Genomic DNA, 23,307 nt, shown 5'->3' with positions numbered 1-23,307 from the left:
CACACCCTACAGGGCAGAGCAAGTCGTGAGAGCAGCTCAGCTTCAGTGGGTGGGGAAGTAGATGCCATCGCTTGCTGGGAGCAGCTATACAGAATCCGTGGCCACTTTTGATCAACCGCAAGATTGCAGCAGATCCTGTCACACGAGCTCCCTCCCTCTGTCCCAGAGAACCAGGACAGTGGTTCTCTGGGACTGGTGTTCTTCTGAGAAGGGAAACGGACCCAGCCTCCCACCCTGCCCAGGAATGCACCTGCTTTTTCGAAGCTTGTCCAGGGCTGGGATTGCAGAAAAGGATCCAGGTGTAGAATTAACAGATCAGTTTACCCCGAAAGCTGTTGCTAAGATCTCTGGACCTCAAGTTTGGCTGCCTATTGCAATTCTCTGTAGAATTTTTTTTTTAATACCGATGTCTGGATCCCATCTTCAGAAATGACAGTTTCACTGGTTGGTATAAGAAGTGGCTTTGGTATTGGGGATTTTTAAAAGCTCCCCCAAGGGATTCTAGTGTGCAGCTAAGTGTGCAAAGGACTGCTGCTTAAACTTGAAACTGCCTTTTCTTGTATGGCAAGAAAGATTCAACTAACGTTTATGTATCCTATCTACCCGGTCATTTGTGATGTGTAAGAGAAAGGACAATGTTATACACACACACACACACACACACACACAGAGCATGTTCTGGTAGATAGCAGTAAAGGAAGCTCTCCTTCAAGTGTTTAGGAATTTGCAGAAGGGCGTCTGTAGATAGCCCAGCCCTCCTAATGAGGAACAGACACCCTGTGGGCAAACAGCCGACTCCAAGGTTCAGAACAAGCCAGTTTAACTTGCGGTCCATTTGGTTTCCTTAACCCAGGGCCACTGGAAGTGAGTCACCAACAGGTGATTACCACATTTATGTGAAAAAACGTAAAATCAGCAAAGCTTCTGTTTCATTCGATTTTAGGCCTCTAGGTGAATCAACAGTGGCTGTTATCTCTCTGGCGGTCTATTAAAGGTTCTTGGGATTATTCTGGATACCAGAGGTTGCACAATTCCTTTGGAGTAGCCCCTGCCCCAGAGTCTCATCTGGAAGAACAACATCGAGCATAGCAACAAGGATCCGAGATACATTCAGTATCTGACAAAGCAGAAGTGTCACTTTTGACTGGGGAAGCTGTCATTTTTCTCATTCTTACAAACGTTTTTGAACTTCCTACTGGGCCCCCGGGGGCTGTCTCAGGGTGTCAGAATGAATTTCTCTGTTGTAAGGACCTGCAGGCTCATTTCAGGGGCAAGACAAATCCTTGCAAGCCAGCAAAGTGCTGGGATTGTGGAATAGCCCAGTGATTATAAAGATGTCGCCAATGCCCAGGATGCAGGAGTAAACACATTTACCTTTTCCTGACACTTCTCTCGGAGGCTTCCCAAGTATGGTCTGCAGCCCAGTCTGGGACTGTTGGGGGATGTATGGTTCCTGGGCCTTTCCCCAGACCTGCTGAGTCAGAGGCGCTAGGTTCAAGGCCCATAGTCAGGGTTTTAATGTGTCCTCCAGGTGATGCTGGGCTGAGCTGATAGCTCAGCTGGTAGCTCAGCTGATAAAGAATCTGCCTGCAATGCAGGAGACCCTGGTTTGATTCCTGGGTTAGGAGGATCCCCTGGAGAAGGGATAGGCTACCCACTCCAGTATTCTTGGGCTTCCCTGGTGGCTCAGACAGTAAAGAATCGGCCTGCAATGCGGGAGACCTGGGTTCAGTCCCTGGGCTGGGAAGAACCTCCAGAGGAGGCTATGGCAACCCATGGAGAAGGAAATGGCAATCCACTCCAGTATTCTTGCCTGCAGAATTCCTGGCAGGCTACAGTCCACGGGATCACAGAGTCGGACACGACTGACTAACACACACCAGGTGATGCTGATAAGTGCTCAAATTTGAGCAACACTATTTGGCAAAATTTGGGGGGAAAAAACGTTGCTTTTTGAGATTTACTGAACTTCTCACAAAAGATACATCTCAGAGAAATGGCATTTGGGCTCAGTTTTGCCATCAACATATATAAAATTTAGGACAGATACAAGAACAGTTTTTTAAAAATATGTGGTTATTAGCATTTTGTATAACGTTTTATGGCCCAAAGGCAGGAGGCAAAACCTTGGAATTCTTTTATCTGTAGGAAAAACCCAGGAGTCACGGGCTACAAAGAACACAGCAGAGCCCTGGTTCAGTTCATCCGCTCCCAGAAGGGGAGAGCTAAGCAATTAAGAATATCAACAGTGTGTACTGGTGACCACACACTCTCCCATGGCTTAGTGTAAATGTGTTCTTCTTCTTTCAATCCATTTCCTCATCCCCCTTCCTCTAAGGGAGGTTATCAGGCTTACCAGAATCATCATGGATTCCTCTTGACCCCTCTGCCCAAAGGCTCTTCCTGTTTAGTCACTCAGTCGTGTCCGACTCTTTGTGACCCCATGGACTGTAGCCCACCAGGTTCCTCTGTCCTTGGGGTTTCCCAGGCAAGAATACTGGAGTGCATTGCCATTTCCTACTCCATCTGAGCAACATCCTGAGATCTAAATCAGAACCAGTCTGGACTGGAGCATCTGAGAGGCTCCCATTACCAAGGGAAAAGAGGCACTCATGGTCCTGGCCACTAAGGGGTGGTCGGTGGCTGAACCTGAAAACGGGGAGACCAAGCCATCCTTCGATCACAGAGCCCTCATCACTGACAGCTTCGCTCAGGCTTGGTTGGAGCTCGCATGGAAACCCCTGCCTCTTGTGGGAGCTTCAACCACACTGCCCTACCTATGGCCACAGCACCCTGAACCCCCAGCCCCGGGAGTTGACGCCACCTTCAGAGGCCTTTCCCAGGAGACTTTCTCTGGAGACACCAAATAAGGCATAGTGGCTGAGAAAAGGACCACACAGATTCAAAGTGACAAATACTTTTTAAAAATTTAAGCAGGGAGGTAAAAACCCTGGATAATTTTTTTCATGTGACATATGAAAAAAGCATTGCGTTCAAAAAAAAAAAATCAAAGAAAACTAGAAGAAATATCTCTTTAAAAGGTATTTTGGAAACTTAGGCTAACTAAACATTTTTCCACATTACTACTTTTTTAGTTCGATTTTTTTTTTTTTTAATGCCGCACATGAGTTTTGCAGACTGCTAACAAAGAACCTCAATTGTCATAATTTTCTCTGTTTTTCTTCAAAAAATCTGCTGAATTATGCTGTAGTTAAATGATGCTCAGGGTTGCCAACTTACCCTTTTTTGACATCGTGTTTTCTTTGAGCAATTTTGGGGGCCAAAATACAATCATGAAGGCTTCTTTAGTTCTTAAAATGATCTCTGCAAGTAAGTTGGAGCGTTGCCTTGCCTATGACATGGAGCTGGTTATATCATCAGCAATTCAGAGATTCTAATCTCCTAATCTCAAGATAGTTTATTTCTAATTCTTTATCGTGATCTCAATAAGTGGGGAAGGCAGTTTTAAAAGAACATTTTGTTCTAGCCTTTCTTATTTTTCAAGCCAGCTTTCTGAAAACACTGAGTTCTTCAAATGTCATTTTATGCTGAGGCGATTTTGTATTCCAATACAAAGATTAATTATCACAAAGATCTGGGAGACAGATTTAAAATATGTATGTGTCCACCGCAAAAATGCAGACATTTTGTGGACACAGCAAATCATTCTGCAAGACACAGTAACACCTGCAATATTAGGGACGCTGTGGCCCAGCAAACCTCGGGCTGTTCAGGTAACTGTCAAGCCGTAGCAGAGTTAAGGTTTGGCTGGAGGACAGCCTTTTTCCTACCAGGAAGAAGAATGACCCTAAACGATGTGGACTGGATTTCCTCTGCCCCAGCCCAAACCCCCACCTAGCCTCTATCCTGAGCACCTTTCACGAGCCCTGGGCTAGGAGAAGCTGGGACATCTCTTCCCACCCCATCCATGCACCCACAGACTTTCATGGATGTTTCTTAGAGGAGAAGCAGGCAAGGAGTTTTACTGTTAGTTCACTACAACCACAGTCATCTAATAAAAGGAATCTAGCACAGCCGAGTGCTCTGCAGGTCAGTGAATCCCATGCCCTCACTTAACGGTGAGACCTGAGCCCAGTCTGGCTGGAGGACTTAGGACAGTGGAGAGTTCACAGCAGAGAGAGGAAAAGCCTTGGACCATGGTTGACTCCACCTCGCCCTGGTCCTTGATTCTAAGTCCTGGTGTCCAGGCCTCCTCAGCTGCACAGAATGGAACCTGACCCCTGGGGCCAGTTCAGTTCAGTTGCTCAGTCATGTCCGACTCTTTGCGACCCCATGGACTGCAGCATGCCAGGCCTCCCTGTCCATCAGCAACTCCCAGAGTTTACTCAAACTCATGTTCATTGAGTTGGTGATGCCATCCAACCATCTCATCCTCTGCCGCCCCCTTCTTCGTTTGCCTTCAGTCTTTTCCAGCATCAGGATCTTTTCCAATAAGTCGATTTTTCAAAGTAAGTGGCCAGAGTATTGGAGCTTCAGCTTCAGCATCAGTCCTTCCAATGAATAGTCAGGGTTGATTTCCTTTAGGATTGACCGGTTTGATCTCCTTGCTGTCCAAGGGACTAGAAGTGCAGTGCACGTTCTAGGGAATAACAAGATTCTGTGTCTAAAACATGACAGGTTGGGAGGGGGGCTCATAATCAGAGAAAAGGCTCGATTATTTTGAAATTTTTTTATTTGTAACTTGAAGAACTTTCTAGAAGGTCAGGGTATCCATCAGTCATCAGGCACTGCCGTGATGTAAAAGTCCTCAAGGAAATTGTGACCTCTTTGGGAAAAGACTCCTCCATGCAGGAAGTATGCCTTATATGTATGTTCAGTCATGTCTGACTCTTTGCGTCCCTATGGACTGTAGCCCACCAGGCTCCTCTGTCTATGGGACTCTCCAAGCAAAAATACTGGAGTGGGTTGCCATTTCCTCCTCCAGGGGATCTTCCCAACCCAGGGATCAAACCCATATCTCCTGTGTCTCCTGCATTGCAGGCGGATTCTTTACCACGGCGCCACCTGGGAAGCCTTGGGAAGCCCTAGTATGTGGTTGCTGCTGCTAAGTCACTTCAGTCGTGTCCAACTCTGTGCCACCCCATAGATAGCAGCCCACCAGGCTCCCCCGTCCCTGGGATTCTCCAGGCAAGAACACTGGAGTGGGTTGCCATTTCCTTCTCCAATGCACAAAAGTGAAAAGTGAAAGTGAAGTTGCTCAGCCGTGTCCCACTCTTAGCGACCCCATGGACTACAGCCTACCAGGCTCCTCCGTCCATGGGATTTTCCAGGCAAGAGTACTGGAGTGGGGTGCCATTGCCTTCTCCAGAAGTAGTTGATATCACTCTAATTAAGAAACTCAGGGCTCTGGGTCACAGAGAGAAAGGAAGAGTGAGCTTAGAATGGAAAGACTGGTTCTCAAGTGGCCATTTCCATGGCAAGATGGGTAACACTGCACAGTCCATCTGGAAAATATGGGGTGAATGACTCATAAGTCTTGGTCACAGCTGTCAGGACTGGAGTAGTAACAGCCTTCATGAAGGGGTATCCAGAGTCAGCCTGGAGCAGCAGGAAGAAACCTGAGTGCTCTCAGTAACACCCAAAAATACTCACTCAGCTTAGAAATCACACTCTATCACGAAGTTTATTGCCTTTAGACATTCATCCCAGTAAAAACAGAACCAGTTCTTGGGAGAAAAAATCATTTGTGACCATGAGCTAAGTAATAAACATCCTAACACGAGAATCATCTTTACAATGTGTTTCTTCAACCCAGCTGCCTGTCTTGCCTATTTCTTCTTGTTCAGTCGCTCAGTCATATCTGACTCTTTGTGACCCCATGGACTGCAGCACACCAGGCCTCCCTGTCTATTTCTGCTTGCTAGCAAAAGCCGTTTAAGTTCCTTTCCATGTTCTGAAAACTCTTGTCATGCAGGGTAAGAACATGCTTTCTGAAAGAAATTATAAGACTACAGAGAGAGTGAAAATGATCTTTTCTTTTTTGGTTGTTTTTTGACAGTGAAGTGAAAGTCGCTCAGTAGTGTCCAGCTCTTTGCTACTCCATGGACTATATAGTCCATGGAATTCTCCAGGCCAGAATACTGGTGTCGGTAGCCTTTTCCTCCTACAGGGGATCTTCCCAACCCAGGGATCAAACTCAGGTCTCCTGCATTGCAGGTGGATTCTTTACCAGCTGAGCCACAAGGGAAGCCCTTCCAAATTTCACAGTGTATTCACAGATGTTTCAACTCTTATCCAGAGACCCTGCAGTCAAACTTACTCTGAGATTTTCAGAATCAGCGGTGTAGGACCTGGCCCTTCCTACTTGGTTTCCACAGTGGGAGCCACATGTCAAGCAATGCAGCACCCACGGTGGGCAAGGTGGTCATCTCCTCCGTCACCACCAGGACCACCTGCTGATGCAGCTTTCCATCAGTTACAAAACTTACCTGCTGTTCAGATGATGACCGTCAGACTCTTCCAGGGGCATGGAAAATGGCCCTTCCCACTTGGTTCTCCCATCAACCGTCCAGTCTATAGGAAGAGCCAAAAGACATTACTGCTCTGCAATTGCCAGGGCTCTAACTCACTCTTCTTTTGACATGTGGGAGTGTGTGTGCCCAGTGCTGTCTGACTCTTTGCAATCCCATGGACTGTAGCCCGCCAGGCTCCTCTGTCCATGGGATTCTCCAGACAAGAATACTGGAGCAGATTGCCATTTCCTACTCCAGGGAATTTTCCTGATTCAGGAATCAAACCTGCATCTCTTGCATCTCCTGAATTGGCAGATGGATTCCTTACCACTGTGCCACTTGGGAAGCCCCTTGTTTTGACATACTTACTACTAACTTCACTAAAATAGGATGTTGTTGGCTGATGGAGGAATTATAGACAAGTGAAAAGTGCTAATCTGTCTACGGAACTGTTTCTGTAGGTCACTGAGCCTCTGGTGCTGTGAATTTTTTTAAAGATGATGTAAATTGTATTCTGGTGGTTTAGCCACTCGGTCGTGTACAACTCTTTCGACCCCATGGACTGCAGCCTGCCAGGCTCCTCTGTCCATGGGATTTTCCAGGCAAGAGTACTGGAGTGGGTCTCCATTTCCCTCTCCAAGGGACCTTCCCAACCCAGGAATCAAGGTCTCCTGCATTGAAGGCAGGTTATTTACCAACTGAGCTATGAGGGAAGCCCCTCAAATTGTATTCAACTGATTATTACTAATGAAACTGACGGAAGGAGATTTTGAAGTTTCAGGACAATGTCCTAAATCTGACTCTGTCTACTAGGTAAGAGCTCCCCATAGGGATGCACCTGGACTCGTCTGGTCTATATTGGTATACTGGGTCTAGACATCTCGTTTCCACTGATAAATGAAGCCCTTGAAGGATTATCCTTAAGGGAAATCATGGAAAGACTACTGGCCTTAGTATCCAGAGACCCAGGTTCAACAGAGTGAACTTGGGTAAGTGAACTGACACATGGAGCCCCAGGTGACTCAGCTATAAGACAGGGAGGGTGACTACTCAGTGTTGTCCTAAAAATGATGTCAGATGAGGTGTCTGAAAATGCCTAGGACAACACAGTGCGTGTAGTAGGTGTTCAGTAAGCGTCTCACCAGCCCTCTCTTTAGCCTTGAACTGTTAGAATGCAGAGCTGATGATGGATGTCATGCAAGAACGTTGCCTGCTGAGAAGGGCTTGGTCTGTTTTGGGGGTGGGAGGCGTGGGGGCAGCAGGGGTTGAATAGAAGAAGTTGGAAGCCCCTATATCCCAGGAGAGAATGGGATTTAAAACAGGGAAGGTTTACAGGAGAGGGGACAGGTTTCACTCTGACATAGCCAGGAGCCTTCTGCTGAATCAGGGAATGGCTTCCTCAGGAGTAGGAATGCCCTCAGAAAGAGAAGACTTCAAGAACAAAGTCGAAGAGACAATTTGGAGGGGGTGCTGCAAAGATAAAAACATCGGGATATGAGCAGAATGTTAAATTCATTGCTCACTTAAAACCCATTCAGCCCTGATTCAGGGTCAATAAATATCTGTGTCTAGTCCCATAATTCAGTCTCCAAAAAAAGAAGAGGAAAAAAGTGGAGAAGAAGGAAAAAACAGAATTGAATATAATTTATAGCATTTGCATTTTAAGTATTTCCTTCCTTTTAAAAAGGCCCAGAGTTATCACAACATAATTAACAAACACACTATTCTGTTTTTTCAAGAGTTGTTACTGAAACACATAATGGACATGCTCATATGTGTTTCTTATAATAACAGATTCACTAATTCATAGTAAATTTAAAGACATGATCCTCTACATGAAAACATATATATAACCCCCCAGCAACAATCAAATTTCATTTAAAAATTCACAGTTTTAAATGACACATCCAAAGAGAAATAGCACTTCTCTTATATCCAGCTTCCTCATTTTTCATATGTCGATGGCTGAGTTTAGAGTTTATATATAGAAGGGACATTTGTGTCATTAGGAGAACTGAGAATAAGTGTAGTGAAGTGACCACCATAATGGACACAAGACTCGGAAATGGAGGGAAGGGGGTAAAGACCACCCTGGGAAGCTGCCAACACAGAGGCATCGTGGGAAACGTGGAGAATCACAGTGCTGCAGATGAAAGTGAGCAGGAGAAAATCTTGTCCTCCCTCCAAGACTTGTCGAGCCACTAACAGACAACATGCAATGAGGAGCGATGAACCATCAGACAATGCACCTTGGCAAGGATGTGCATTTGAAAATGGCTATGGAGATGGCAATAGCAACCCACTCCAGTATTCTTGCCTGGAAAATCCCATGGACGGAGGAGCCTGGTGGGCTGCAGTCCATGGGGTCACTAAGAGTCGGACACGACTGAGCGACTTCACTTTCACTTTTCACTTTCATGCATTGGAGAAGGACATGGCAGCCCACTCCAGTGTTCTTGCCTGGAGGATCCCAGGGACGGGGGAGCCTGGTGGGTGGCCATCTATGGGGTTGCGCAGAGTCGGACACGACTGAGCCACTCAGCAGGAGCATAGTGAAGATAATAGGTAAACAAGACATGTATGTGGAATTTTCTTACCTGGAAAGATATGATGGATATTGGCAGGTCTCAAACTCTGTTAGTCTCAGGAAAACTTCAGAAAATTATTGACAACTCTAAAGCTCTCTGATTTATCTAAGTTATATCTACCCATACATATCTTAGGAGAAATGAAAACTGAGAAAAATTTAAAACACAGGAAAATGCAAGCCTGCATTCCCATAGCTATCAAAACATCCCATATCATGCAGCATCTGGAAAACTGCACTAGATACTCTTGAGAGAATAGTCAAAAAGGCAGCTAGCATCTCTGTATTGTTACAAAATAGTTTGACCTTGTGGACTCTGCTGAAAGGGCCCCAGGGATCCCTGAACGCACTTTGAGAACCTCTAATAACGTGAGTTTTTGAGCCCCAGCTTGGGCTTGTCAGAAAAGGCAAAATGTGGGTCCACGATTCCCTCACCCGTCTCTCACTAGAGCAACCAACTTTAAAAATGCTTTTTTTCTTTTTAAATTTTATATATCTGGATTCTAGATTCATCTGCTTTTGAATATGGGGTCTTCCCTGGTGATCTAATGGTTAAGCATCTGCACTTCCACTGCTGAGGGCCTGCGTTTGATCCCTGGTCAAGGAACTAAAATCCCACATGCTGTGCAGTGCAGCCAAAAAAAAAAAAACAAACCATATAATCCCATGGCAAAAGAAAAAAAAATGGTTTTAAATCACTGGTAGAATGTGGGGCATAGGACATACATAACAGCTGTAAAGATGAGGAAAAAATATGGTCTTCGTTTTTTTTAAAAAAAGGAAATATGTCAGTTGAGGCTGGATGGTTTGGTTGTAAGAGCAGTGCCAACATTAAGTTTCTTAGAATAACTTAAAAAAGTATCCAATTAAAAACTCATAAAACATATATATATCGTAGTAATACTCTATGTGACTACTTCAAAAGTAAATGTACTTATACAGAAACTATTAATTGAGTACCTACCACTTCCTGACTCTAGGATAGGATAGCATCCTGTGCTATGCTTAATTGTGTCGGACTCCTTGTGACTCCATGGACCGTAGCCCCCCCACCAGGCTCCTCTGTCCATGGAATTTTCCAGGCAAGAATACTGGAGTGGGTTGTCATTTCCTCCTCCAGGAGATCTTCCCGACCCAGGGTTCAGACCCACGACTGTTGTATCTCCTGCATTGGCAGGTGGATTCTTTACCACCGAGCCACCATAATGCCCTTTTTTGTAGCAGTAAATTGAAATCAGTGAGTTCATTTCAGAGTTTTCTAAGGGGAAAGGGAGGCTGAAAGAGCAGTAGCATCTGCAGTTGTGGTAGGAGTGCTGCGTGAACCCTGGCAGTTTTAAGAGAGGATGCCTCCAGCTGGAAACCTAGACACCAACTCCCTCCTGAGGTCACCCCTGAGACACCGAGTTAGGCGGCAAATTTTAACAGCTCTGTGCTTCAGTTTCTCAAAGTGTGCCTCGTCATGACCTCCTTTCAGTATAAAGACAATAGTACTATCCATATGAAAAAGGCTGAGAATTTCAGGTGCTAATAATGAATTAAGTCAAGGTATTTGTCAACTTTTTGTTGAAGAGTAACAAACACACAGAAGTGTACACTTAAGACTAGCAGCACTAGCTTTAATCCTAAAAGCTGATGCTGTTAAAGTGTGCCACTCAACATGCCAGCAAATTTGGAAAACTCAGTGGCCACAGGACTGGAAAAGGTCAGTTTTCATTCCAATCCCAAAGAAGGGCAATGCCAAAGAATGTTACAAATACCATACAATTGCACTTATTTCACATGTTAGCAAGGTTATGCTCAAAATCCTTCAAGTTAGGCTTCAGTAGTATGTGAACCAAGAACTTCCAGATGTACAAGCTGGGTTTCGAAGAGGCAGAGGAACCAGAGATCAAATTGCCAACTTTCATTGGATCATGGAGAAATGAGGAGTTCTAGAAAAACATCTGTTTCTGTTTCATTGACTACCCTAAAGCCTTGACTGTATAGATCACAATAAATTGTGGAAAATTCTTAAAGAGCTGGGAATACCAGACCACCTTACCTGTCTGCTGAGAAACCTGTATGCAGGTCAAGAAGTAACAGTTAGATCCAGACTTGAAACGACTGCCTGGTTCAAATTGCGGAAGGAGTGCATCAAGGCTGTGTATTTTCACCCTGCTTAACTCATATGCAAAGTACGTTATGCAGAATGCCAGGCTGGATGAATCACTGGCTGGAATCAAGATTGCCAGGAAAAATATCAAGAACCTCAGATATGCAGATGATACCAGTCTAGTGGCAGAAAGTGAAGAGGAACTAAAGAGTCTCTTGATGAGGGTGAAAGAGAGTGAAAAGCTGGCTTAAAACTCAACATTCAAAAAACTAAGATCATGGCATCCAGTCCCATCACTTCATGGCAAATAGAAGAGGGAAAAGTGGATGCAGTGACAGATTTTATTTTCTTGGGCTCCACAATCACTGCGGATGATGACTGCAGCCATGAAATTAAAAGATGCTTGCTCCTTGGAAGGAAAGCTATGACCAACCTAGACAGCATCTTAAAAAGCAGAGACATCACTTTGCCAACAAAGGTCTGTATAGTCAAAGGTTCAATTTTTCCAGTAGACATGTACATGTGAGAGTTGGACCGTAATGAAGAATGAGCACCAAAGAATTTATTCTTTTGAACTCTGGTGTTGGAGAAGACTCTTGAGAGTCCCTTGGACTGCAGAGAGACCAAACCAGTCAATCCTAAAAGAAATCAGTCCTGAATTGGAAGGACTGATGCTGAAGCTGACGCTCTAATACTTTGGCCACCTGATGCGAAGAGCCAACTCATTGGAAATAAGACCCTGATGCTGGGGAAGATTGAGGGCAGGAGGAGAAGTGGGCAACAGAGGATGAGATGGTTAGGTAGCATCACTGACTTAATAGAATTTGAGCAAACTCCTGGAGATAGGGGCTTCCCGGGTGCTTCCCAGGTGGCACTACTGGTAGAAGACCCACCTGCCAGTGCAGGAGACATAAGAGACGAAGGTTTGATCCTTAAGTTGGGAAGAACCCCTGGAGAAGGAAATGGCAACCCACGCCAGTATTCTTGCCTGGGAAATGCCATGGACAGAGAAGCCTGGGGGGCTACAGTCCACAGGGTCACTAAGAGTCGGACACGACTGAATCGATTTAGCAGCAGCAGTAGGTGGTGCTGGTGGTAAGGAACCTTCCTGACAATGCAGGAGACGTAAGAGGCATGGGTTCAATCCCTTGGTCAGGAAGATCTCTTAGAGGAGGGCATGGCAACCCATTCCACTCTTCTTGCCAGAATTTCCAGGTCAGAGGAGCCTAGCGGGCCACAGTCCATAGAGATGCAAAGAGTCAGACATGACTTAGCAACTGAACAACCACAACAGCCAGATCAAGAGGCGGAGCCCTCCTTGGAGTCAAGAGATGGACCCTCTCTGACCCCCTCAGAGCCACTGCCCAGCCCTACAGAAATGCCATGCTGGCTCTAATAACACAGATTACTTTTGCTATTTGGGGGCTTTGCATGCAAGGTACACTCTTTGGCGTCTGGCCTCTTTGACTCAGCGTTATTTTCTGAAGCCCAGTCGTGTCGTTGAACGTAATTGTAGACTATTCATTCTCAGGGCTCCGTAGGACTCCACTGTGTGAAAATTCGCCACGCTGTATGTATCCATTCTGTTGTCAGGGTATTTGAGTCATTTCATATACAGCCTAAGCCATAGGAAAGACCAGAGATTCTCTTTTATCCAGAAGGTCAGATCCGCAAATGAAATTCACCATCTCCTTTCTACTTTCAAATGTCCGATCAAAGGAAATCATTTTCCTCCCACGTCAGAATTAGAGCTGATCTGACCGTGACTTAAGTACTGAGTTAAGGAAGAGGTTAACATGTAGACAGCCTGCTCTGGTGGACTCGTCACAATCCCAAAGGAAACTGACCTGACTTTGGATGATGACTGCGTTTCAAGAGGCCGCATGTCTTGGCTTTCTTGGAGGGACCATATCCCGCAGCTAGAGGGTGCTTATCAATGTGCCGATGAACAGAGGAGAAGGGGGGTGGGTGTGGAGACCGCACCCAAACAGGATACCAAAATAAAGGGCACCTGAAATGATCACTTTAGAAAATACGATGATGTTTACGTACAGAATAACACAATTTCTTATTCACACATCCCACCTGAGACATGAATCAGAGCCTTCACCTATGGCCATATGTCATCTTTTCCACTCTCGGTGGTTTACAGATGTTGGACTTTGAAGTTGAAGAAGAAGAAAAAAAAGAACCAGAGCTGCCCTAAAAGAAATGAGGAAGTGAGAGCTCTGCAGTGTCTGGCCCGGGCGACAGCCCATGATGCTCTTTCCGGTCTCAGTAACATTCTGAATTTCCACCTGCCCGCCCCCTCTCCCTTATAACGCAGAACACGTGAAGTTAGAGCCATTCAGTCTCCTCACTCACGCTGGGTTAGTAGGAGCAGAGTGTCATGTTATTTTTCCAATTTTCCACAGTTCACGGGAGGTAAAAGAAGTCTGGCTGGAGGCCCTCCGAGGGTAAGTACCATAAATCGGCCTGACACGACAGTCAGCTGCCGGGCGGGGTCACTGGTCTTTGAGATCGTATCCAACAAAAACGGGTTTCACCGTGCAATATGCTACATGTAGTGTCACGAAGAGTAAACTCAGACAGCTTTGCTTTCATGGGAAGCCAGCGCTTAGGGGGCTCTAGGAATTCTGTACGTGTTATCTTTGTTTTATGTCTGCCTTAAGCAGCGTCCTGGGGAGCCACTGTTTTCCCTTTCCAGGTTACATGAGAAAATCTGTGCAAAGCCCTTAACACAGTGCCCGGCACATAGTGAACCCTCCTCCCAAAACACTAGTTGTCATGGTAGCTGTTACTCAGATTATCTCCTGATGGGAACTTAATAAATGAAAAGCAAAGTTTGGCGTGATGAAGATGTCAGGTTTAAAGCTTTCAGAAAGTAGTGTGTTCAGATGCTGTGTTTAATAGCGTAAGACATCTGGTAACACATAACTGACTTTAAATGAACACTTGTCTAACTAGTAGTTTCAGACTTTGTCTTTTGTCAGAGTGGGGCTGAAATTGGCCATTGCATTCCGTAGTTCCCTCCTCACTCTTTCCCGAATCATTTTTCATAGACAGAGCCAAGGCCACACAGGAGCAAAATTCATCACTGGACTGTCAGCCCGAACTCCAATGAAGTTGACAAGCAGCTGCCATGCTGTATGTGCCCTGCTTACACTTACTGCCTCGGATTTTCTCATGGCAAGGGTCAAAGATGTTTACCTAATTTGACTTTTTTTCTCTTGTAGTCAAAAACACTAAATGCCTGTGATATGGAGACATTAATTGAATGTCAATCAGAGGTAAGAAAGCTGTTTTTCAAACTTTTTATCTGCACTATGAGATAGAAAACTTTGTTTTAATTGAATATCATGCATGTTGTTTAGTTATCAGAATAGAAAATCAACATGATAAGTTGTAGTAAACACTAATATTAATTGAGATCTTGTATCATGATAAGCAAGATATTAATACTGATTCTGAAAAAAATTAATGGACAACTAACTGTTGATATGAATAAAATGGTGAATATATTTTGTGGGGAAAGACTCAGCAGATTTCTTCAATCATTAATTTTAATTAAATATATTTTTAGGGTAATATCAAGGAACATCCTTTGTTGGCATCATGTGAGAGTGAAGATAATATTTGCCAGCTAATTGGTGAGTTTTGAAAATACACTGATCTTTTATGTAAATGCTAACAACCAGTGTTCTTGGTTTGCCAAACCACAGTGCTTTACTAGGGATTTTTTTTTTTCGAAGTGTTCTCTTAAAGACCACAGAACATTAACACTCGTGTGGCAGGAAGGTCCGGCTCACTAGACAGCAAGTTCTGAGAGAAAAGATCTTCCCCAAGTCAACCTCTCCCCCATCCAGAGGGGCCTTAGTGGGGTTACAGATCTCCTGGCCACTTCTGCTCTGACAAATTAAAGTGTGCATATGTTTCCACTCTCACCCTCCTCTACTGGAGAATGATGCTAAGAGCACATGAAGCAACTGTTGCTGTTTTAAATCCCAAAGAACCCGCCGTTCAGTCAATGTAACCCTGACCCAGTTCTCTTGAACTATAAGGACAAGCCAGTTCTCTATCCATCCTCTTCACTGGCTGGTATAAAAGGTATAGAAACATGTGCTAATGCATTTAGAAAGTATAGCTTTTTTTTTTTAATTAGGAAAAAAAAAGAGAGAGAGAGGAAAACAGAGAAAGAAGTAAACTCATGAGTGGTTATACCCATTGTGCAGACATCTTCAGGATTTTGCAAGGACAGATTATCCTGGAAAATTTTTCCTGAGCATTTCCAGTTGCCAGGTCTAGGTTCTAACCTCCCGGCCCTTTCCTAACACATCCTCTGGGAAAACCCTGCTGCTGACTGCAGACGGACTAGCTCCCTCTAGTGGTGGGTGCTAGCGCAGCCGCTGAGGTTTAACAGCCCGCCCCGCCTAGAGCCTTCAAAATGGTTTTGAGCAAGTCACTTCCTGTAAGTTTCGTTTTCTTCACTAGTCAGAGGAGGAATTAAAATAATCTGTTTCACATCAGAAATAGCCACCAACTATCCACCGTGGTTATTAAGGTCAATATGTTAAGATGGTTGTTTATGACCTGCCTCGTTGGGCTTTGCTCATTTTCTATAGCAAACAGCTGGTAAAGAGTAAAAACAGGAAAGGTGGAGACTTTGAGGAGCCTTGGTGTTGCTGTTGAGGGGCTGGTTGCCCTGGTAACAATGTGGTTGTTTTTGGGTTGATTTTTCTAGATTAAGGTTCACACCCTTTGCTTCCTCAGTTTTTCGAAACTGTTTCTCCCACATGGCAAACCATAAATAACAGTATCTGTTGTCTTATGTGGATCCTTCCTTGCTTATCAGTACGTTAATCTAATTTCTCTTTGCCTTGTTTGCTTGGCCATAGAAATCAAGAAGAGAAAGAAGGTGTCTAACTGGCTCCTTCTCATGAGAAGGCTTTCTTCTTCATCAGATGTTTCTGCAGCTTCGGAGCCAGAATTGAAGACATCCCTTTTCGATCAGCCCTTGTCAGCCATCTGCAGTGACAACACGCTCCCGGGACCCATTCAGGTAGGCACACGTTCACCCAGAACCTACTTCAGTTTTCTGTGAAAAGTCCTCAGGAAACCTGAGTGACTTTCTCATGCTAAACTTGTTGGGGTGGGGTTTTCCATTTTTTCCCCACGTTTGGAAATGGTGTTCCCACCTAAGAATGCAGTCAGGAGTACACATGGTGGCTTACACTGTAGAAATTAGTTGTATTTGTCAATAAGCTCAGGTCAGTGGTCCCTCCATCCTTCTGACTTAATGGAGTGAAGAAGGCTGAAAATGTGTAGCTTCTGAAAAACCAACAGATTCATGAAGTTTGTGATCAGACATCCAGTGTTTACATGGAATGACTTGAGAGGAGGGAGGCCCAAAATCATTTTAGGCTGTGCAAATTCCAGCTTTCCCAATGTACCTGCTCTTAGAAAAACGGCAGTGTGGAGAGAGACGGTTGACAGCAACCGGACTGAAAGGAACCAGACTGGGATTAATAGTCTCTTGTTAAGACTGTCTTAGTATCCTGGAGAACTAACTTTTATGGAGAGGATATTGTATAAGCAGGTAAAGTTAGCTACTGTTCATGTCCACTATGTAAAGTCTTTCTCCTACCAAAATAACAGATTTTTCCTCTATTGGTATCAGCAAAGTGTGTCTTCAAACCACGGGTAACCATTTCCTATTTCTATACCCCTTCCCTTTAGGATATTCTCACGATTCTATGCCTGAAAGGCCCTTCCACTGAAGGAATATTCAGGAAAGCAGCCAATGAGAAAGCCCGCAAAGAGCTGAAGGAGGAGCTCAGCTCCGGAGGTGTGGTGGACCTGAGAAGCCTCCCTGTGCACCTCCTGGCGGTGGTCCTCAAGGTGAGCCCCCAGCATCCATGCCAAACAGCAGGCTGACGGGCTCTGACACACTGACTCTCCGCGAACAAGAAACGGGCTCTTCGCCCCACACAGCAAAGGCAACTGATTGTGGAGTCGAACTGTTTTAGTTAAACCTTCATTTATTTGTATCAGCATCTTTGTTTCTGTGATCCCAGATTCCAACCAAAAAGTGTTGCACTAAAGTCTTCCCAGATTTCTCTGAGAACAGGCGCTGGGACTGTCCCACAGCCCAGTCCGTTCCCCTGAGTCTGGTGGCCCCTTGGCTGGTGGCCTTAACCGTGCCCGTTGTTAGAAAAGTTGCTGAGGGGCAAGTTGGGGGCAGACTTCAGGCTCCCTGGATGCAGGCAGGAAGGGGTGATGAGCACAGACTCCTGAGAGGGATCAAATGAGACGGAGGTTAGGATGGCAGCACATTACGTAACATGAACGGTCGGTCCCCTTCCTCCCTCCAGGACTTCCTCAGAAGTATTCCACTGAAGCTCCTGTCCTGTGACCTGTTTGAGGAGTGGATGGGTGCCCTGGCCAAGCAGAGCGAGGAGGACCGGATCGAGGCCCTGAAACAGTAAGTCACCCCTGCAGCCTCCGTCAGACTGTCTCCGCCCAGGGGTTCCTCACTGAACTGTCAGAGTGTTTCAAGTATGTTGCAACGTTGAAGGAATTTGAGTGGAATCGCTCACCTACTCCTAGAATACAAATCTAAAGGTACCCTGGAAATGTTTAAGAAGTAGCATTTTTTTTTTAGCCAAATGAAAGGAGGCACCTCTGTCAAAAGGTAGAAAGTGAACTTCAGTACTCACAAATCCCAACAGGTAGGGAGTCTAAAAATATAAATAGTTCAAGAAGGTATGAAACAAACTCACAGATGAAAGCCTTGGAGCAGGCTAACTAGCCACAGGTAGGAACCTGGGGTGGTCTTCACCTGTTCACATTGATGCCGTGCAAAGCAATGATTCTCCCATAAAACATCCCTTAGTAAATAGTCTGCAAGGGCTTGTTTGTTGACAAAATTCCATAGTGTATTTATTTCATATTCTTATAACCAACCAAAATGAAAACTCTATAAAAATAAATTCCAACAGCAACAGAAACAATACCAAGTAGAAATGAAAGTGTGACCTGTTAGTGCCTAGAAAATCTTACACACCTAACTTCACAATATCAGCACTTTTGCCAAATCCTATGAAAGTGTGTCTATATATGATTGTCTCACGTGGCTAAGTATTATCAATGACATATTTATTGAACTGAAGGCATTAGTATGTCTGTCCCAAAATAAGAATCCTGAGATTACAGTAAACTTCTGCTTATAGACACAAAGGTCTTTCTTAACAGTATCTTATGAGAAACGAATGATCCTTATGTTAGAACCACCATTTCTTTTTTTGAAAATATGAGGCTTTATAATTCTAATCGATTAGTCATTGTACCAATGTTGCCCTTTTGGTGCTGACCTCATTATTTTTATGAACATGCTCTTCTAAACTGATTTATTCTTCATAAACTTTCTCAGAATGGTTAAAAATGTGTCTTCTTCATTTGATGAGCACAGTTCAAACAAAGGCAAATGACTGTATTCTTTAGAAAAACCAGTCTTGCAGTATTAGAAGCAGAAAGACATTCTATAGGGCTAAATGGTTTCTCAACAAAATGATTTTCAAAATGTATTAAAGTTTACTGCAGGAGTTAATGATTCATAATCTAAGATCTGTGTAAAGAGTAAATGGCCATGTTACTGGTGTCAGGATCATAGAGGCCAGTTTTCTAGGGCTTCAAGCTCTTGTGGTTCACTGATTCATGCTATGTCAGTTGCCACTGCATGTATCTGAATGAACCTTTCACAATGTTTCTTGTGAAAACAGACCTTCCTCATTTTAAAGGAAGCCTGGGTCAGGCAGGAACTTTCAACTTGCTCCCCTCAAGCTAGATAGGCCATGAACCTCCCCTAAAACCAGCTTCCCCACCTCCATTCCAGGGTTGCAGATAAGCTCCCACGGCCCAACCACCTGCTGCTCAAGCATCTGGTCTCCGTGCTCCACGTGATCAGCAAGAACTCCGAGGTCAACCGGATGGACGCCAGCAATCTCGCCATCTGCATTGGGCCCAACGTGCTGAGCCCGGAAAACGAGCACAATCTATCGCTGGAAGCCCGGAGAGACCTGAACGATAAGGTTTGTGCTCGGCTTTTTCTAAGAAACTCGACATCTGCTTGTCAGAGCCAAGCAGTGAGGTCTGCTGTGGCCCCAGGTCCACTATCTGGGTGCACCCACTGGATGAGACCCGGTAAAGCCAGGTCATCCTACGAGACAGAGGACGTGATGCCCATCTCTCCAGCACCGTTTCCAGAATGGAAAGGCCCTTTCACTTTGCTCTTTTTCATGCATCACACGAAAAAGTTCTGTCAGTTCAGCTACCAATCCGGGCAACTCCTTTAATGAACATTTTGGTTACTTTAAAGTAATACATTTTTTAATTCACAAAGTTAAAAGGCATAATCTCAAAAATAATTTTCACAAAGGTGATTGTTACCAATTTTCTGAATGCTCCTCTCAGACACAGTAAACATCTGTTATGTCAGTTTTGAAAGTAAAAATGTTGGTTGCTCAGTCGTGTCTGACTCTCTGTGACCCCATGGACTGTAGCCCACCAGGCTCCTCTGTCCATGGAATTCTCCAGGCAAGAACACTGGAGTGGGTAGCCATTCTCTTCTCCAGGGGATGTTCCCAACCCAGGGATCGAACCCAGGTCTCCTGCATTGCAGGCAGATTCTTTACCACCTGAGCCACCAGGGAAGCCCATTTTGGCACCTCCCTAACTGCTGACCCTCCCTATGTCCCCCTTGATAACCTTCTTCCTTTAAAAATAAATAAAGATCTCATTAAGCTGACAAGCTGTTAACTTCTCCTCACAGGTTAAGACACTGGTGGAATTCCTCATCGATAACTGCTTTGAAATATTTGGGGAAGACTTTCCAGCACATTCCAGAATTGCTTCTGATGACTCCCTGGAACACACGGACAGTTCAGGTATGGAATGTCTTCTCAGTGGACTCTGACTGTGGGGTTAAGTTCATGCCTGGCTACAAATCCAGCCCAGTAACGTACAGCACCCCAGGTATCTGAAGAAGTTACCAACACACATCACCAGATCAGAGCAGACACAGGTCTGTAGGGAAGTCATCAAGCAGGCAAACTTTTCTCTTGAATTTTCCTGCACTATTTCCTCAGGCTGCAGCCTGGCACCTTCCCCTTCTTATTCTAAATCATGAAGAATTGCTCCTTTTACAGAGTAATCTTTGGCGAGAGGGTTGGGGTAAGAAACTTTTGTTTCCACACAATGGAATATGGGTCTAATGTGGGTCTGTTAAAGTAGGGATGAAAGTGAAAGTGTTAGTTGCTCAGTCCTGTCCACCTCTTTGCAACCCCATGGACTATAGCCCGCCAGGCTCCTGTGTTCATGGAATTCTCCAGGCAAGAATACTGGAGTGGGTAGCCATTCCCTTCTCCAGGGGATCTTCCCAACCCAGGAATCGAACCCACGTCTCCTGCCTTGCAGACAGGTTCTTTACTGTCTGAACCACCAAAATGGGGATGGATCCAATGAAAAGAGCCATCCAAACGATCAGCTTTTAAATCTAAGATCAATAAATTTTCAGTGGAGTGCTGTTTTCTCTCTCTTTTTTTCTCACCCTCTCTCTCTCTCAACCTCTCTCTCTTCATTTTCCTACTTATCTTCTCCAGCTCAAAATAGTAGACATGGAAAGAAACAAAACTTGATAACAAGCCCCAAATTAGCTTAGCTTCACCGAATTCCCTAGTGCCATATTTGATGTTAGTAGGGTGGACGGTGCTAAAGTGAATTTCTAAAAGGAACTGAACAAAAACTCATCTGTCCCTTACCTTCCCCCAGACATGTCGACCCTGCAGAACGACTCAGCCTACGACAGCAACGACCCTGACCACGATGTGGAGCCTGCGGGCTCCCCAAGCTCGCAGTCCCCAGGGCCCCCGGAACTGGCTGCTGGCGGCGTGGAACCCAGAGCCCCGCTGCGCCCTTGGGAGCCCGTGGTCAACACCACGGCCAGACTAAAGGGCTTCCTCGGGCAACCTGACCGGAGGTACTCGGACCCCAGCACCACATTCTCCGCGGAGTGCCTCGAGGGCAGAAGAGCAAACCCGAAACTCACGCGAAGCGAGGACGACTTCACTGCCGTGGCTCAGGCAGCCTCCCACTTTGCCGGCGAGGAAGCCGAGGACCCGTTTCCAGAGGAGGTGTTTCCTGCAGCCGAAGGCCGGGCCCAGAGGCCCCGGGACCTGGGGGAGTGGAGCCCGACTCAGGGCTCCGTGTCACCGTGCGCACGGGTCCCCAAAGCCCCCTCCAGCGGCTCTCTGGACGCTTTCTCCTACAGCTCGCCCCTGGCCTCTCCTTCCAGCCCCAAAAGAAACTTCTTCACCAGACACCAGTCTTTCACCAAGGCTGAGAAAAGCAAGCCCAACAGAGAAATTAAAAAGCACTCCATGTCATTCTCCTTCGCCTCTCACCAAAGAGGGCTGACCAAAATGCGCAGCTTTGGAGCCACGAAGTCCAAGGGCTGCCCCCGAGACCAAGAGAAGCGAGGTTCCAAGAAAGAAAGCCAGCTCGCCGGCCGGATCGTCCAAGAAAGCTCGTCGGATGCCCCCGGCCAAGCCGTGCTGGGCTTTAACTCGGGGGCCTACGCCCTCTCGGTGGAGGATGTGTTCCGGCTGGTGGATCAGAGGCACCCCGGCCGCCCCCCCTCTTACGAGGAGGCCGTGAGGCTCCAGGCGCTGGAGCTCGCCCCCCGCGGGGGCCAGACAGTGGGCAGCCTGAGGGCCCGCGTGCTGAGCCTGGACGCGGGGCTCCTGCCTCCCCTCCCTGCCCACCCCCACGGGGACTCGAGAAACATCCGCGGGCCGGAGCCCCTGGACGGGCTCCGAGGGGGGCTGGGGACTGAGACCTGGAGGCAGAGCTGCGCCCCTAAGGACGCGGCAGGACGGGTGATGGTCCCCGGGACATCGGAGCTGCAGCGGCTGAGAACCGCGTCCGAGTCGCAGCAGAAGGGCAGGCAGGCCGTCCTGGCCCGGCGGTGTAGCCAGCCCGTGTTTGACGCCGAGCAGCTCCGATTCGCTAAGGAATCCTACATCTAGCCCCTCTGTACACAAGAACTGCCTTTAGACTCTTGTTTTCCAAAAAGTCGTGAATAAGCTCCTCTGGCAAGTTGTTTGAGACCTCCTCCGAGAGGACAGCCACACAACTTCACACCAGCACTCTGTGCGCCTGATTTGTACAACGTGTAGCGCGTGTATAAAACGCATTCTAGACAAGGCATTGGGTACACGTACGCAGATACGTGTACATATTTGTTTGTGAACTTGCGCCAAACTGCATTGCTGTTCTTTGCCTCCTGGAGTATTGTTTTGTTTTGTTTTCAGTGGTTACTGTCTAAAAATAACGTTTTCTTTTTTTGGCATTGCTTCAAAGGGCATGCCAAGTTTCTTATTTTCCACAAACTCCATTTAGGAGAAAAGGTCTAAGTCTCTTAGGAGTTTCCTCTAATAAGCCGCTTTGTGATCACCTCAGTAGGATGGAAGGAACAGACTGCAGGAGTAGAGTTCAGTGTTTGGAGTTATCAAAGGGCATTATAAACTCCAGCAAAAGAAAAAAAAAAAAAGGTTGTTGTTAACAATGCATGAAAAATATTTCAATGTGTCCTTTAACTGTCTGATTTGAAATTTGGGTAAGTTAGTGAAAATGCATTATATTGTGCATCATTAACTGATGTCAAGCACTTTGAGTTTCTTTGTAGTTCAATAGTGTCTTCTCCGATAGTGTGGAGGAAATTACTTCATACACATTGGGGCGTTCGTATGTAAAACTTCAATATTATCTCACTACAATAAATTGCCTTCCTTATTTCAAAGTAAACATGTTCATTCTTTACTGATATGTTGCCTCCGCTCCCTCAGTTCATAGAAACCCACCAGAAAAATCATTTACACGTTGGTTCATTCAACCAGCATTTATTACGTCTGCCCAAAATGTAGGAGACCTGGGTTCGATCCCAGGGTTGGAAAGATCCCCTTGAGAAGGAAATGGCAACCCCACTCCAGTACTCTTGCCTGGAAAATCCTGTGGACGGAGGAGCCTGGTAGGCTACAGTCCATGGGGTCGCAGAGAGTCGGACAGGACTGAGCGACTTCACTTTCACTTTCACCCTGGTG

At 45.8% G+C, this 23,307-nt stretch overlaps 1 protein-coding gene and 1 long non-coding RNA gene across 6 annotated transcripts in view; one reads left to right on the top strand and one right to left on the bottom strand.

Annotated features, from left to right (window-relative positions):
• The window catches only part of TAGAP (T cell activation RhoGTPase activating protein), an 88,299-nt gene extending 65,288 nt beyond the window's left edge, over nucleotides 1-23,011 (top strand). For all 4 annotated transcript variants that reach the window (XM_061428441.1, XM_061428442.1, XM_061428444.1 and 1 more), the window contains 10 exons: nucleotides 13,567-13,608; nucleotides 14,215-14,299; nucleotides 14,389-14,442; nucleotides 14,736-14,802; nucleotides 16,048-16,211; nucleotides 16,889-17,050; nucleotides 17,524-17,633; nucleotides 19,044-19,239; nucleotides 19,980-20,094; nucleotides 20,978-23,011. In XM_061428441.1, the coding sequence (XP_061284425.1) occupies nucleotides 13,567-13,608; nucleotides 14,215-14,299; nucleotides 14,389-14,442; nucleotides 14,736-14,802; nucleotides 16,048-16,211; nucleotides 16,889-17,050; nucleotides 17,524-17,633; nucleotides 19,044-19,239; nucleotides 19,980-20,094; nucleotides 20,978-22,233 (2,251 nt within the window). In that variant the 3' untranslated portion in view covers nucleotides 22,234-23,011. The remainder of the gene's footprint in view (nucleotides 1-13,566; nucleotides 13,609-14,214; nucleotides 14,300-14,388; nucleotides 14,443-14,735; nucleotides 14,803-16,047; nucleotides 16,212-16,888; nucleotides 17,051-17,523; nucleotides 17,634-19,043; nucleotides 19,240-19,979; nucleotides 20,095-20,977) is intronic.
• LOC133254244 (uncharacterized) overlaps nucleotides 1-23,307 on the bottom strand; it is a 79,412-nt gene that overhangs the window by 33,570 nt on the left and 22,535 nt on the right. For both annotated transcript variants that reach the window (XR_009738618.1, XR_009738619.1), the window contains exon 5: nucleotides 6,450-17,442. This is a non-coding gene — a long non-coding RNA (uncharacterized LOC133254244). The remainder of the gene's footprint in view (nucleotides 1-6,449; nucleotides 17,443-23,307) is intronic.

This window comes from Bos javanicus, chromosome 9, assembly GCF_032452875.1.
Source record: "Bos javanicus breed banteng chromosome 9, ARS-OSU_banteng_1.0, whole genome shotgun sequence".
NCBI lineage: Eukaryota > Metazoa > Chordata > Mammalia > Artiodactyla > Bovidae > Bos > Bos javanicus.
This window is presented reverse-complemented; position numbering and strand designations above follow the sequence as displayed.